This window comes from Eumetopias jubatus, unplaced genomic scaffold, assembly GCF_037043125.1.
Source record: "Eumetopias jubatus isolate StellerSeaLion01/CBP00866 unplaced genomic scaffold, mEumJub1_p1.0 scaffold_1, whole genome shotgun sequence".
Taxonomy (NCBI): domain Eukaryota; kingdom Metazoa; phylum Chordata; class Mammalia; order Carnivora; family Otariidae; genus Eumetopias; species Eumetopias jubatus.
In genome coordinates this window covers 44,518,818-44,536,384 of record NW_028274807.1, presented here as the reverse complement: position 1 = coordinate 44,536,384, position 17,567 = coordinate 44,518,818, and the positions used below count along the sequence as shown (strand labels likewise).

General features: G+C 35.4%; 1 protein-coding gene across 3 annotated transcripts in view; it reads right to left on the bottom strand.

The window, feature by feature from the left end:
• The window catches only part of EPHA6 (EPH receptor A6), an 819,528-nt gene extending 810,872 nt beyond the window's left edge, over nt 1–8,656 (bottom strand). For all 3 annotated transcript variants that reach the window (XM_088025312.1, XM_088025358.1, XM_028119182.1), the window contains exon 1: nt 8,281–8,656. In XM_088025312.1, the coding sequence (XP_087881438.1) occupies nt 8,281–8,656 (376 nt within the window). The remainder of the gene's footprint in view (nt 1–8,280) is intronic.
• Between the last annotated feature and the right edge of the window lie 8,911 nt (nt 8,657–17,567).

The following is a 17,567-nucleotide window of genomic DNA, read 5'->3' as shown; positions in this document are numbered from 1 at the left end:
TCTATTTTTCTTTCATTTTGGTATCTGTATAGCTGCTTAGCTACTGCATCATATTTAAAAGTAAATTTCAGTTATCTAAGCTATCAACTTTTTAGAATAACATATTGGTCTCTGCACATTTTAATTCTCTACACACTTAATTTCTATTATCTTTAGCAATATTAAAGTATCATCTATCAGCAACACAATTTCTGCCTTTTAAAGTAAAAATTAAAGTGATATTAAGATATAATTCAACTCAAATTTAGGGGCAATCATTTATTAGTTTTTGATAATTCCTATCTGGAATACATAAATGTATTTCTTAAACAAAATATCTTTATTAACTTGCTTAAATATACCTATTAATAATCATCATAGGTAGGCAAATTTCGATATATTGATTTTTTTAGTTGTGGGCAAATGTTTTTCCTTATTCTAGATACTACACTTTATGTACTAAGAATGTGTTTCTCATTTCAATACTCATGTACCACAAAATATAAGTATCATAATACAGTATAGCCAACCTGAAAGAAAATATAATTATCCTGTTATTTTTAATTTAATATAATAAATAAGTTATGTATACATTTAAAAACATGCTTACTTTTTATCAGCTCCAGATATTCACAAAGATACCTAACATTATAAGAAAAAAATAACATTAATTATTTCCACCTCCTGAACATCCAGTTTTTAAGGAGTTGTTATCTCATATCTCCTATGATCAGAAAGTAAGTATGACTTTTACACCTAAAGTTATTAAATGAAATAGGAGGAAGAGCGATGACTTCTCATTTATGTCCAAGTACAGGTCATCAAACAGGCCAATGGCTAGAGGACTCAGCAGTATCCCAGGAGAGTAGCTGAATGTATTTTTCAGGAAATGGACTGAAAATACATACTTTAACATCAATTCTTACTACAAAGTTCAATTAAAAGGTATGCTTGCTGCTATTTCATACTGGAAACTTGCATCTTCAACATAAATTACAGTTTTTAATAATTAATCCACCTTAAATAAACATATCAAAATATGCCAGTCTAATATCCTTTGAACAAAAGCTCACTCCACAAGTCGGTCCATGTAAAGCCATCACATATGTGAAATATGTTTTGTATCATGAATATATTTTTAAGATGCACATTTACATTTTCTCTTAATATAATTAAATGTATACCCATCATAAAACATTGGAAGATTCTTGTGAAACAATTTTACAAGTAAAATGCCTAAAAGTTTGATAGTATTTCTTTTCTCTCTTCAGTCTCTCCCTCATAATCTCATTTACTATAAAATTATTCATCTTATAAAAATCAATTAAAGATGACTCAAAGATACACAACATCAACAGAGCAGACTAAGTTTCTAAAGAACAGAGACTGTATGATAATCATCATTGTAGCCTCAGAACCTAGCATAATTCCTGAGATGCTTAATATGTGATTGTTGAGTGACTTAACTTTGAAATAAAATGTAATATTAGATATTACTTTGTAATAGTGGTACGTGAATGTTCTACATTATGAGGTCTTATCATCAGTACTGCTATATACTATCACATGGCAAATGTGTTTTTAAAGTTTTTCTAATTGATTTAGTATCTAATTTTAAGGAAACAAATTTTTCTTGCCAGATCTGGAAAGAGACTGGAAACTCGTCATTGGATCATATCTTCTGGGAGGGAAACTTCTCCTTGAACTCTTATATATGGTAAGTACACTACCTATCAAATAGTAGGCCTTCAATAAATAGCTGTTTAAAGAGTGGATGTTTCCATTCGGTTTTAGAATATCTACCATTGAAAACTGAAGTTGTATATTCCATAAAAAGTCAAAATGTTTATAGAATGGAAATAACTAAAAAAATAGCATTTTTCAGAACATTCTAAGCACTAAAGTAAAATGTAAGATTTACTATTTTGAATGTATATTTAAGAATATTTGGAAATGTTTAAATGAGCCTCTCTAGAGTATGAATTTTCCAAATATACAGTAAGTATATATGACTGTTAAGTTGGACTTTTTATGCTTCTGTATATTTAATAATGGCACTCATATAATACTATTAAAAGACAACTCAAAGTAATGGATAATTAACTAGTCAGGGAAATCGTTTAAATGACATACAATTTACTATTATTTAGTGGAAAGCCTGTTTCTTCCCTCATCCCTGCCCCCAAGAATATCATATAACCTAAAATATCATTTTCTGTGTCTCTTAGAAACTTTCTGAACATTGGTTTCCCTTCATTTTAACAAAATGCAAAGAAAAAAAGACTAATGGAAAATATCTGAAACACCCCTATTTTATATCTAGTATAACTTAGATTTTTTGTTTTCAATACCAATAATCTGATCCTAACAGAGATGAATAAACCTGGTACATAAGCCAAACTTCTAAATATTGCTCTTTTTAGCTGAAAACTAGATTCTGTTGGATTACTATACTGCTTTGTGAAGATGTCCCCACTCACCTGTGCCATTTTCCTCTCTGACAAAAAATAACTGCATATGGAAAGTTATGTCAGAAATGCATTAACAAATGGCATTTGATCCAATATGAAGTACATTATGTACAACCACTTGAAATAGCAAAACTGTACTATTAAGATTGTATTTCAAATCACGGTTTGAGCTAAATACAGTAGAAAATGGGTACTTCACCCCATCCCTCATATCCCATGTCAATTATCAGTATTTATATATAGCAAGGTAATTTTTAAGGGGAGTAATGAAAAATCTGGGCCCCATGGGGGGGAAATTATATAAATGCTGAATATCTACATTTACTTATCTATAAAGATAAGATGGTCCCATAAATTCTACTTCCCAAATGTACCTCAAATCCACCTTTTTTTCTCCATCTCTGCTACCACCACTCTAGGCCAGGCCACCGTAACACCTCTCCTGAACAACTACAATAGACTCCTAATTCTACTCTTGCCATCGTCCAATTATTTCTTTGCTCACTAGCCATAATGCTCTTAAAATGAAAAGTTGTTAAAATCTCTTAACAGTTTCCCATTTAACCTAGAATAATATTAAAATACAACTCCTTACCAGGACTCCTTTTCTTCTCTGTGGGATCTAGTTCCTAACCATCTTTCAAACCTTATATTGTGCTACTCTCTTCCATGCTCAATAAGTTCCTGTCACACTGAACACGCATTTCTTCAAATGTGTCAAGCTCATTTCCCTTCAAGATCACCGCCCGGGCAATTCTCCATACCTAGAATGCAATTCTTTCCAGTTTATACGATTAGCTTTCTCCTCCCTAGAATTTGACTCAAATATCACCTCCCACTCTAATAAAATTACAAATTGATCAAAATGCTATAGACCCAGTATATCAAGTATGTTGCACACATTAAATATGCATTATTTTTTATTTAAAAAAGAACATGACAGATTTATAAACAATTTAATCCTTATGTATGTTTAGTTTGATTATAATTGACTGTAGTTTGGGCAGTCAACCCATTTTGATTACTTAACTATATGTATTGATCTCCACCATATTTACACTCCCCAAAAAGTGTTGAGTCAAAGACAAGGAAGAAAATTCTATTACGGCTAGAGTCTGGTTGATGTACAGTATAAAATACAATCTATTCTTTCACCATTTTGAACAAAGGCAGTATGCAGTCAGAAGTACTCAGGTGTGTGAAGAAAGAGAGAGACTGGTTGAAACGTGGTGCCTACAATGTGGAAAAAATATTGGGAGAAGGAAATACAAGAAATCTATCATGCCTTTTGTACTAGTTTATATTGGCAATGATGAGTGAAGAAACAAAAGGATTTCTACTCTAGCATTTTTCTTAACATTTAATTTTGTAACAGAAAAGTAATGCAAATTCATAAAGTTTGAAAATATAAAAAATTAAAAGATGTAAACATTAATTTTGTCTTATACCTTAGATATATATTTTTCTTCTTAAGAAAATCCAAATGAAACCACTTTATTCATGTTACTTCTGGTCTGAAGAAGAGATTCTTAAAGAACACTGTATAGTTTTTGCACATGAAAAGGTTTTTAGATATAGTTTTATACCAAACCCAGAGCAAGCAATACTTACATGAACAATATATATCAATGACATTTTATCTTTCTACTTGGAGTACTAATCATAATAACTAATTATACAATGACTTATTCTAATTTGTAAATATATGATAAAATTACATTGTAGGTTGTTTTTATACTTAATTAGGAAAGCATATGATTACAATCTCTTGCACCTTTACAACTATGAATAGTTTATCCCCCAAAATTTTATCTAGGTGAAAGTTCTTTTAGAAATATACTTTGTAAGGGCACCTGGGTGGCTCAGTTGGTTAAGCGACTGCCTTCCGCTCAGGTCATGATCCCGGAGTCCCGGGATCAAGTCCCACATCAGGCTCCCTGCTCGGCGGGGAGTCTGCTTCTCCCTCTGACCCTCTTCCCTCGCATGCTCTCTATCTCTCATTCTCTCTCAAATAAATAAATAAAAAATCTTAAAAAAAAAGAAATATACTTTGTAAATCATCCAGTTTCTCTCATTTAACAAAGTTTTTAATATTTTCAGTAAAGTTTACTCGAACTTTCTGAAAAATTTTCAATTCGTCCCTTTCTATATATATAAGAACAATATTTAGTTTTATAGTTCGTGAACAATACTTACAGAAGTTCAACTAAATTTAGACTATAAATTTTATTAAGCAGATATTTTTCTGCTCAGGTATGCTCACCTGTATTCACATACAACTCAGTAGATTTTACATTCAATTCATTCAAATTAATAAATTCAATGAAACTAACAAGTCAGAGTATTGTTTTGCTTGTTTACTTAATTTGTCCTGAGTTCCCTGGAAAAAAACCAAAAGATCAATTCACACAATGTTGGTAGTAAAATAAGTTCACTAGACTCTTGTATGCAAACTATATTTTGCTTGAATGATTTTAGTATCTGATTATTTTTGGAAACATGACCTGAGGAAATAAATCAACTCTTTTAGGCTATACAGTACTATTTGCTAAAGCAGAGTAATCTTTGAATAAATGGACCCCTGGTGGCTACTAACCACTGTAATTGATATACATGGTTACTTACATATGAAACAAAATAATGCTTTATATTCACCTAAATGTCCAGGACAGAAATAAAAGCTTATGTAGAGAGAAGGTAAAATCTGTTTTTTATAAATAAAAATTGGCAACACCTAATAAATATTGTGGTTTTAAATAGAGGAAAAATTAATGGAATAAGAGAAATTTGAACACAAATCATGTTTTCACTTACTTAATCAGATGAAGTGATCTAGGAAGCAACTCTACTTTCTGATCGATTCAAGGAGGTTTAGGTAATAGGAAGAGAGAGTCAAATTGATTTATTTTGTCATTATAGTGCAGAGCTTCAGAGCCAGTTAAAGGACAAGAGATGCTTCCTATACTCAACTTACTCTCAATACCTTGTTAGGCACCATGTTAAAAATGAGGTAGTTCACTTTTTTGTCATTATCATCGTTTTACCCTGCCTAAGTATGGAAAAATAGGAGAGGGAAAGAAGGTGAATCTACTCATTTCAAACATGATGGATTTTATATAATTTGGTAAAAACAGATAAATAACATTAAAAAATTTACTTTTTGAATATCCTTAATCAGAACACAAGTTTTATAAAAATGAAATTTTGCCCTCTAATAAATTTAAAAAATAAATTCCATTAACTCTTAAGACAAGTTACTAGGAAAACAAATGCTATCTCCTTAAAATTAAATAGTAAGCATATTACTAATATTTACTATCATGTGTATAACAAATCTAATTTATATTTTACATTATTTTTATATTGTATATACACTGTAATGACCCATGTTTTCAATGTTTAAAAACTGGTAAGGTATGTTTTGATTCATTTATGAAACTACAAATTAAAAAATATCTCCAAAATGTTAATAATAATGTTCTGAAGTTTGACACTTTATTAATCATTAGTATGATGACTTCAGTATTCAAAAGTTATCTCAAAATAACATAGGGCATAATTTCTAATCATTATGAGTTTAGGCTGTATAACGCATTTTATAAGCAATCATCTGTGTCTGATAAAAATATCTGAGCATATTTTCTCTATAATCTTGTGTTGAAGAACTTCTTCTAAATTTTACCCAACTTAGCCTTTAGGTACTATATTAGTCAAGTGTGATCTTATGAATAGCCTGCGTTTCTTTTATAATAATGAAAATTCAGAGTTTTAGTAGTCTATCTTTAAGGATCCTACTTAATGGATGGGTAAGCTGAGTAATATTCATTCACAAACATTAAGCTAATTGATGAAAACACACACAAATTATATATATTTGGTAAATATTTTAGGTAAGTTGTCTTTAAAAACTATGGGAAAGTCATTACAATAAACAAAAAATATTGCAAAAGGATAACAAGTAACTCCTCTATGCCCTTAAATTTAATATGAATATGTGAAAGGTCATACTTTAACACTTGACACATTTTGGTAGGATGGCACTTTAGTTGTTCGGAGATTCTGATATGTGTTTTATTTATGTTAGTTTCCCCAGGGCCTAGAATGGTAACTGGTATATCATAGACACTTAATGAGAAACTAAATTTTGATTTAGGGAAATTATTGCATGGAAATAACTGTTAAAGATTTCTAGTAAACGACTCTCTTTTTAGTGTGGCTACTAAAGAGATGTATATTAACATACTAAATACTAAGACATAGTACAATATAAACGTCTCACTTTCTGATTATTAAAAATTGTTTTTCTCTCCCTGCAAAAAAATGTTCAAGTAAACAATTTTATGTTATTTTTTACAATCTTCTGTTTTCACAGAGATATATTAAGTAACTACCCCTTCAATATGTAATGCCAATAGCCCTTGAAAACAAATGAGGAATGTGTGTGTGGAGGTATATACCACCATAGGCAAGTATGGCATTATAGGTGGCATTTTCTAATATATTTTCAAAGGCATGACAGTTATGCATGATTTCCAAATTTACATATACATTTGTGATCGCAATCTGGCAGGTAAAAAAAAAAAAGAAAGAATTAGGAAAACATGTCAAAAGTACCAGCTGTATAAATAAGAACTGAATATTGACTCTGAGTATCTTTCCAAGTAAAATGAAATAGTCATATGTTTATGACAAAGAAGGGGCTGTGTTGTTTTACTTGCCTTCTCATTTAACCTTCTCATCCTCGCAAAGCAAGTGCGCACTTTCATGTCATCTGACCTCCATTTTTATATCTGCAAATTATTTTGAGGCCTTATATGTTAAATGGTAACTATAACTGAAGTTTTATATTTGAGGCCTTTAGAAAAGTGTGACATAACAGGTGACATATTGATGGTCACCACAGCGCCAATGAGAGCATCCAGCCAGGTACATGCTGGAAAACTTTTATGGTTGTTCGCAGCTTAGTTCAAGGGATTTAGATTATGCAGGTGATATTTTTATAGATCCTTAAATATTCATAGCAGAAATCCAGTAAGATATGTCTCATAAAGATTGCTGAATAGAAGGAAAGAAAATGTTCAAGAATTCCCAGCGCTTTCCATTCGGTAAACCTGACTTTCACTTTTCACATACTATTCAGTTTCACTTTACCACTTTACCTACTGAAACAAAGTCTTCTTCCTAAGAAATCTGTCAGTGACTCGACTTTATGAATAGGATATTCACAACTTGGAAATTCACACTTAACGTTTGTCTCCCCGCGCCCCACCCCCACCATCTCCAGAAAGAAACCACACAAATCTGGGCAACTGGTCCAGGAATAATTTCGAACAAGTCTACATTCGGTCTGGATTGGGGTAAGGGGGCTGCGGCTGGGCGAGGGCAGCTTAGCTACCACACGCAAAAGGCCGGTATCTGGTCACAGAGTACAGCGGGAGCTATCTGCTTTCACGAAGGCAAGTGAGAACCTACATGTTACCGTGCTGTGAGCAACCGCCAAGAGCCCGAAGTCCATTAAAACCTGTGCCACGGAGCCTGACCTCCTGTGGAGACAGCGCTGCGGGGAGCGGCCCCACGGCCGCCAGCGGTGGGACCCAACTGCTGCTGATGCCCATGCATCCGTTTAAAGACATTCGGGAGCAAAAAGGACCACAACTCCTGAGGTCGCCAGTCCAGGCGCTCTGGTAAGGGGACATCCTCGACCTCTCGTGTGGTGAGCCCAGAGAAGCCTACCCCGGGACGAAGTTACCTGCAGGAGGCGACCAATGCACTGGTCCTCAGAGCACCCGCCTCCTCCCGCCTCCTCCCCCTTCGCCGCCCTGTCCCTTACCTTGGTTGTTGGAGACGTGACTGCAGTCGCCTGGCCAAGCTGTCAGCAAAGGCAAGAAGAAACCAAATTGCAAAAGAAATTCCCGGACTTCGCAGCCCCCCATGGCTCTCCCCGGCTCTCTTCTCCCACTTAAAGAGAAGTGATAGCAGCGGGGCCAGGTGTTCTGCGTAGGGTAGGGGTCCCGGTCCACGTCTTCTTCCTCCTCCTCTTCCTCCTCCCGGCCTGCAGGAGGTGTCCCGGGGCGCCCCCCGCGTGAGGCCCCGAGGGCAGGGCACGAAGGTCCAGGCTGCCCAGGTGCAGGCGCAGCTGCTTCGGGGGAGGACGCTGCCTGCGACGCCAGGGAGCTCCTGGCGGCTGTAAGCGAGCGGAATTGCATCCACCACCGTGTCCCGCTCGCGCGAGGACTATTCACTAGGGCCCGGGAGAGCGCGCGCGCAGGAGCGAGCTCGGGCTGTGGTTTGGGGGAGGGGAGCGAGGGGGCGGGGGAGGGCGCCTCACGGGGGAATAGGAGGAGGGACGACCAGGTGCGGCGGGCAGCTCAGGCGGCCCGAGCGCCTCTCCGGACTGAAGTGGGCACTTGCAGAGCCAAAAGGAGAGGCACAGCAGCCGTGAAGGCTCGGCGGGGCCGTGAGTGGCCCGAACGAGCTACATACGGGCTGCGCCCCCAGCCCCTCGCCTAGGTGGCGACGGCAGCGGCTTGCACAGAGGACACTTCCAACTCCGCCGCGTGCGCGATGCGCCTGGGCCTCGGCAGCCGCTTTTTGAGCATCTCTGAGGCCGGACTTAGTCCCCCAAACACTTTGCTTCCCATTTCCCGGCAGCAGCGCCCGAGCGCTTTAGGGCGAGTCAGCTCCTGACACCGCTTCCCCCTGACTTCATATTTCCGCCGCTGGAGGGGGTGAGTGCTGTGGGCAAGCGCTCCCGGTCGGGCGAGCCTGGCGGCGGCTGCCTGCCCCACCACTCCTCAGCTCTAATCGCCCAAACTTGCCCACTAGGGCGAGCGTCTCAACTTTGTGGCCGCCTCCGCTGCTTCGAGTCCTAGTAAACCCAAAAGAAAGAGCACGCAGCTGAGGAGAGTCACATCAGGCTGGAGACGGGCGGGTGCCCGGTGCCGGGGCTCACTGAGGTCTTCGCGTCGCCGCGCCGCGGTGACTTCGCGGTGGAGGTCACGAGCATTGTCGCAGTCGTGGGCGCTGGGATTCCGGGGGTCCGGAGCGCCCCTGGCGTGCCCCCGGCGTGGCTGCGTCGGACCGTGCGCTCCGAGCAGCCCAAGGGCTGAGCGGCGCGTGGCAACATCCACGGCTGCGCCGAGTGCGCGGCAAGCGGACTGCTCTCCCCACGCAAGCCGCCCCCTCGCGGCACCTACTCCCTCCCAGCGCTCGGGTCGGTGGGAAGCCGCAGACTCAATGACTACTTGGTGGGATCACGCGGCTCTCAGAGCAGGGCCGGGGCAACACGCAGTGCTAACAGAGAGAGGTCTCGCGTCCGTGGCCCTCACGCCCTCGCCCCGCGGCCGAGGCGGGCGCAGAGGGCAGGGCCGGGACCGCCAGCTCTCCTGAGCTCTGCCAAGCCTTGCGCTCGGCCCGCCTGGCAGCCGCGACTCGGATGCTGCCAGTTCGGCGCTAGAGGGGGTTAGTCGACAACAAAAATGCCTCCACTGCTTGCGGGTGGGGGCGACTCCTCAGACAAGGAAGGAAAAAGGAAGGAGGAATGCTCTCAGACTAAACTTAATGGGTTTTTTTTAGGGCGGGGCCAAGCAACCCATCTCTCTAGTGTGGGGGTTCTGTAATAGTTTATTCGCTGTTTTTATTATTAGCATCATCATCATGTTCTTTCTGTCACAGTCGAGTGAGGTTGAAAAGCCCACCTCAAAACTCAGAATATTTTGAGGAAATATTTATGGCAATGGAGAAAGCTGAACCGAGAAGAGAAGGAGCGGTATTATAAAGGGTAGAACGATATTTTCAAAGTGGGCAGAGGGCAATGGGAGGGAAATGGCACAGTGGCAAGTGTTGGGGAAATAATAGATCAAGGAGCAAAGGGACAGCGTTCGACGCTTACAAAATTCTGCAAGAGAAAGGATCCTCCCATTCGATGTGTTTCCACGCTGCGATGTTTGTGTCATATATGGTAGTTGAAGTTCAGTTATTGGCTTAAAATCAACTGGAAGCGGAGAAAGAAGGACAGCGAAAAGATGCCCCAAGTCTAATTCAGCTGCGTGGAGAAAAATGTGAAATGCAAGTGATTTTGAGAATGTAAGGAAGGTTTCTGATTGGTGACTGTACTTTCACTCTCCTTAGGAATTCAAGCACTACTTCTCTCTCTCTCTCTCTTTTTTTTTAAGATTTTTATTTATTTATTTGACATAGAGAGACACAGCGAGAGAGGGAAACCAAGCAGGGGGAGTGGGAGAGGGAGAAGCAGGCTTCCCGCGGGACAGGGACCTCGATGTGGGGCTCGATCTCAGGACCCCGGGATCATGACCTGAGCCGAAGGAAGGCAGACGCTTAACGACTGAGCCACCCAGGCACCCCAAAACACTGTTTCTTTTTAAAGGTGTCCAGGCCAATTTAAATGTATGCAAATCACTTCTGAAAAGATAACCAAGTATGGAGTTTATATGTTGGTACTTAAAGGAGTAAAATTTGATCTTACTACTGATTTTACCACTCTTACTGATATTGACTGACCACATGGGTATTTGCAGACTCAGTTTATAATTTGCAAACTGTAAAATTAAAAGGCTGCATTATAATATAAGTTATGTCTAAATAAATGTTCTTAAAACTGTTAATGATTCATTATACTGATATTTTGTTCGAACAATCTTTTATTTACTGTCAAAGAATATATTTCCATGACCTTTTTAAAGTTAGATCCCAATTTTTAAACTGGATTTCTATCTTTACCCCTACCTACAATTCATCTACAATTCACAATTTTTGTTTGTTTAAATAAGTCATAGTGAAGCATGACATAATATTTTACTTACCTGGTTAGGTAATTGATAGTCATATTCTGGTTTTGGTTTTTAAGAAAAAAATTACAAGATTTTTATCAATATTAAAATTAAAATATGCTTTATATATTTAGATATTGTCAATTGCATGTCTAGAAGATCATTATCTTAAGTAAAAACTCATCTCAAAGAACATGAATGAAAATGTAATTATCATGACCTTTGACTATATTAAAATTTCAGAAGAATAACCGTAACTATTTGACCATTGTGTTATTCATTATATGTACATATAAATATGCATATTTATATATACACATATACACACAATGTGTATATGGATATTCATTCTCAAATATTTGTTGAGCTCTTTTATGTACTCAGTTCTCCTCACTTAGAGAGGAGTTGATAGTATAAGTAAAAATAATTTTTTAAAAGCTAACTTTTTATTTAAAATATAGTTGTGGTTATCTTTTGTGAGGTAGAAGCAATTTCACTTAACAGAAATGTACTACCTTTTTGATTTTCTAGCAGTGTTGATATATTTGCTGAAATGTGACAGTTTCAAAATTATAAGGCACTCAGTGAACCAGATGCTATATTCATGTAGATTTATCTGTACTTGTCTGTTTGAATCATAGCCATATTCAGAAAAGCATTCATGTCTCATTTTTCAGTACTATATTCAGAATTCTTTTGTATTCTCTCAGACTGCTGTTCTTCATGATATATGGTACATATACCTGGTCTGGATTCAGGTAAGAATGATTAAATTTTCATTAAATAAAGAATATATGAAGTAAAGGGGATTAAGAGGTACAAACTTCCAGTTATAAAATAAATAAATCACAGGAATGAAAAGTACAGCATAGAGAATATAGTCAATAGTATTGTAATAACTTTGTATGATGATGGATGGTAACTACACTCATCGTGGTGAGCATTTCATAATGTATATAAAATGTTGACTCACGCTGTTGTACACTTAAAATTAATATTGTATATCAACCAGAGTTCAATTAAAAAATATATATAATGCTAAAACTAGTCTAAGCTTTCATTTATAGTAGAAATAATAGTATTCACAAATACTATTTGCTTTATAAAATGAAAGAAAAGACTCAACCTGCAATTAATTCCTTTGAGAAAAAAAAAGAAGGATTATAATATTTAATACTCAGCATGTTTCAAGGCTTGAGGAAGTCTTAGGTATTTTATTCTGGTAGAAGAGTAAATTAATCCATTTATATCTTTAATTTGCATTTTCTAAGGTCAAGGTAGAAGCAACATAAATAAAAGGTGTTGATTCTCAGATATGTCAAAACATCAGGTCTTAAAATATTAATTTAGTACTTTGAATAGATGTAATTGTCTAAGTCTTTTTTGTTAATATAAAATTTAGAGACATGCTGCAAACTATTATTGCTGTCATGTCATCAACTTTAAAATATAAATTCACTAAAAACTTAAATTTTATGTTTTACTATGTGGCCACTAAAATAAAAAAAAAAATCCACAAAGTCAAATATAGTTAATTTGAGGCCCTTTGCTTTAAGAAAATATGTAATCAGAAGGAAAACACACTTCAGAAATTTTTCTTTGATATTAGGAGGTAGTTAATATTTTTCTGCAAGACGACATACAAAACAGGGCTGGGTATTTTACTTTATTGTTAGAATATCCAGTCTTAAAAACTTCACAGAAAAAAAGAATCAACTTGAGGCTAGATAAACACGATGGTTTATTCTGCTGTGATATTGCATTTTATTTTTGTGTTATATGACACTTTATAATAAAAGAAAATATATGTACAAAAATATATACATCATATACATATTAAATATATATTAAAAATGTGTGTGTATTTGTAATTCAATGAAAACCTTCTCTCTAATAGTTTTCTAATTCAGTAACATTTACCAAGTGAGATTTCCATGTGTATCTGTGCTAAGCATTATGGGGAAGGTACAAAGATTACTTGGATTTAGTTCCTAACCATCAGAAGTTTATATTATATTGAAGTCACAGACATATGAATTTTTCTAATACAAAGCATTCTGTTATCCCATAGTGGAGTTTCAAATTATTATAGTTAAGTAAGAGGAAAGGAACCATACCCTCACCCTTTAAGACATGAATCTCTACCATTACTACTTTTGCTTAAACTTTTGGTAATGATTGGTTCATCCTCTGAAAGCTAACTCAAGAACTTTTAATACTGTCACATATAGTACTAAAGATTATGCCGAATGGCCAAATGAATCAACCAGATTAAACTTACTTGCCTTTTTTAATGAGGTTTACTTAATAGTCTGTGTGGCATCAAGTATTCACAAAAATTAATTTTCGCTAAATTGTGTAGAGATTCTTTTAAATTATATATTTAATTTATTTCAGTTTTATTAGTAACACTTTAATTCATCTTTCATGTCCAGTTGATTGAAAAACTTTGTTTTTATTGAATAATAATAAATAACATTAAAGAGCATATTCTAAATATCAAAAAGAGAACAACTAATTATAGAAGTAAAACTACCTTTAAAAAATCTTTATATGTTGAAATACACCTATTCCCATCATAACAAATAAAATAACAGTATCACAGGAATACTGTTATTAATTTCTATTCAGGTATTCAAATTAGTCTATCAAAATAAATGTCCATTTTGTCTTGTATTATACATGCATTAAGACACTTCATGCCCTGCTGCAGGAAAAGACAAAGCTAGGTTTTGCAATACAAATTCTTGGGTATGTCAAACAGTTAATGTTAAATTTATTAATAATATTATCCATGTTAATAAACATTATCAGCTAAACATTTTAATTAACTTGATACAAATAACGCAAAACACGTTTTCTTACTACAAATTAGAGATAGATTAAAAGTGTCAGATGAAAAGAAGTGATTAATGCATCTCAAACTGGATTTTGTAAGTAAAGTTCTTTTTATAAAAATGTTTCTTATAATATTTCAGTTTAGTTGAAGGCAGATACCATGTTTGCACTTTTGAAATTCTGTATTTTTTGGTGTATATTAAACTTGATAAAAAAACAATAACAATTGGACGCCTGGGTGGCTCAGTCAGTTTAAGCGACTGCCTTCGGCTCAGGTCATAATCCTGGAGTCCCGGGATCGAGTCCCACATCGGGCTCCCTGCTCGGCAGGGAGTCTGCTTCTCCCTCTGACCCTCTTCCCTCTCGTGCTCTCTATCTCTCATTCTCTCTCTCAAATAAATAAATAAAATCTTTAAAAAAAAAAAACAATAACAATTCTTGAATGACGTCTCATTATATCTCCAAGTGACCTATAACAACCCAATGAAAACTTAACATGCCTAATATTTACCTTTTATGTCAGATGTTCTGCATCATTTTAATCATAGTATGTTTCTTTACTATGGCTGTTAAAATGTTTACATGGAATATAAACATTTCTCAGTATCATCTTATAATTATTATATGGTTAAAAATTATATGTAACTCATACCAATCATTTGACAACGTATGGTTCTTCATATTTTTGCCTAAGTTTGATCACATACACAACCTTCCCAAGAACCTCAAGAAATTTTTAGAGCAAAGAATGTTTCTTTCACATCTCCACAAATAAATAAATAAGTAAATAAAAATAACTGTGTTTAAATACTAATTATATTTTTTAGTCAAATTTTCCATCTTTATTAATCTTTTTATAAAATATAATTGAAATCTTACATATTTCAACTATAAAAAAGTACCTACTTGCCCTTTTTCTGTTTGTTAAAGATCATTAAATACTTGAGTCATTATAACTTTATAACTTATGTGTGAATAATATATATTACATGTGTGATGTGCCCATTCTGAGTTGTTATGAAAATGGACTTGTGCTACTCAGGAAATAAGCCCCAATATAAAGTCCATGTGAGACTCCTCTAGCATCCCACTGTTAAATTTTATTCACGGTCCGTAGTGTTAGAAGTATACTGATGTTCATAGTATTTGGAATTCGACTGTAATATCTTTGCTATTTTTTAAAAGTAAAAATAAAATTTTACATATTGGGGAAAAGCAAACATAAACACTAGGATGATTTTGATTATTATTAATATATACTCAAAGACTATTCTTGATTTATTTTTCCCTGATTTATTTTGCATCATGGTTTAAAATATATAAGAAATTGGAAGTATATTCATGCTTACTTTTGATTATTTTTAATCCAATAAAAAAATTAAGTTTCTTGTTCATTGAGACTATGTACAATTTTCAAATAAGATATTAAGGTTATATGTGATTTATCCAAAACATGCTATATTAATGCTGCCTAATAGAACTTAGTGCAATATTAGAGATATTATATATCTGTGTTGTTCAATACAGTAGCCACTAGCCACATCCACAAAGAGCTTTTCGGTATTTGAATGTAGTCTAGCATGACTGAGAAAATGAATTTTCAGTTTTTCTTAACTTTTATAAATTTAAAACTAAATATCCATGTGTGGCAGTGGCTACCACACTGGATAGCACATAGTTTATATCTATGAATATAGATATAATTTTATTCTATGTATAGTTTTGTTTTCAATACTTCCATGTTTATGATTGGGTAAAATAAGAAAGGGATTTGAAAACCATGTAAACGTTGAATGTGCACAGTATACCTTTTTATAAGAACAGCCTATTCTTCCTACAGCAATTCTGTCATACACAGTCACGTTTATCATGAACAAAAATGAAGCACACTTTGAACAATAACTCTGCTGGTACATGTGTTTATACTGTCTTCAAAGCTAGCCTGACATGAGGTGCTTTTTTTATATTACATTGAGTTGGTCAGAAGACATTAAAAATAGTCACCCTGATAGAAATCCATAGTATTTAAAATTATTTCAATTCTGAATAGAATTACTTGCCCACTGTGCCTAATCTTGGATGCTATAATTTTAAAAATGGCTCAGAAGCTGCCATCAACCCCGGTATGCCTACTGTGACAGTTACACGGCCAGGGTTTCACAAAATTACAGTGACCGGAGAGACTCAATAACAGTAGTGAGGGTTCCAAAACTAATAACCTTACCCAGAGATTTGTTAAAGAAGCAGCAAGATTTTTGCCTTTAGATTCTATAACGTGTTTGTCTTTGTGTTTTGGCATTTTTCCCCTCTTTAATTTTAGATTTGCATGTAAAAATATTGGCAGGATCCCGTTTTTATGTTAGTAGTTTTTTTTTAAATATGAATATTCTTAGGAAAGCCTGAGAATCTGTTTACCACTGTTTCATGTATATCATATCCTGTTTGTCACTTGATGCTGTCTTTCTATAACTTTAATTTGTCATAAGCACCAAAGCAAAAGAAAGAAAAGAAAATCCAATAAAAATGTCATCTCCTAAAGAAATCTTGAAAGATAATAAAAAATATTAATTTTTCTGTTACTTAGAAAGCAGTTACATAGTATTTGCTATGTGCCAGATACTATCCAAGTACAAATAATAACTTCAGATATTAATTATAAATACGAATTATGAATAGGAATTCTATTAATCCTCAAAACAACACTCTGAAGGTTTGCTTTTATTATCCTTATTTTATAGGTTAGAAAGCTGAAGCACAGAACTTGCCCACAGTCACCTGGCCAGTAAGTGGTAAAGCAAGGATGTGAACCCAAGCAATCTGGCTCTGAAAGCTATGACTTTCATTGCTGTGCTGCCTTTCTTGTATCCTTGCATGTTGACCCAAATATACACAAGCATGCACGTATTTATTTCCATATATCTGTGTATCTATCTTGTAAAATGTATCTAATTCTATAAAATTAAGCTCAGTTCATGGAGTATTTTCAGTGAATCTTCTTCCCAATTTTGACTATTCCCAAATGACCTCATTCTTCTTTCTCATGGCCCAACATTTACACTTGGTGACTCTTGCAGGATAATTTTTCTTTTTTCTTGAAATCTTTCTCTTGAATGCCACCTGTCTCCCAATGCTACTAACTCATATTTATTCAACTATTATGTTTTGCATTCCATGAATGCATCTTTCTCTAGGCACTGAGTATTAAAGTGATGAACAAATGGACAAAAATTTTGCTCACACAGAACTTACATTCTGGGGTTAGTATGTACTAAGTGCTTATCATATGTCTCACACTGTTCTAAATACATTATACCTGTTAGTCCATTAATATTCACAGTCCTATGAGGTAGGTACTTTTATTGTACCCATTTTACAAATGATGAAGCCAAAACATAAAGATTACAAGCTAATAAGAGGTAGAGCAATAATTATTAACTTTTAAAGTAATTGCAATGCCAGCAAGAACATTAGCAGAGAGAAAAAATAGGTT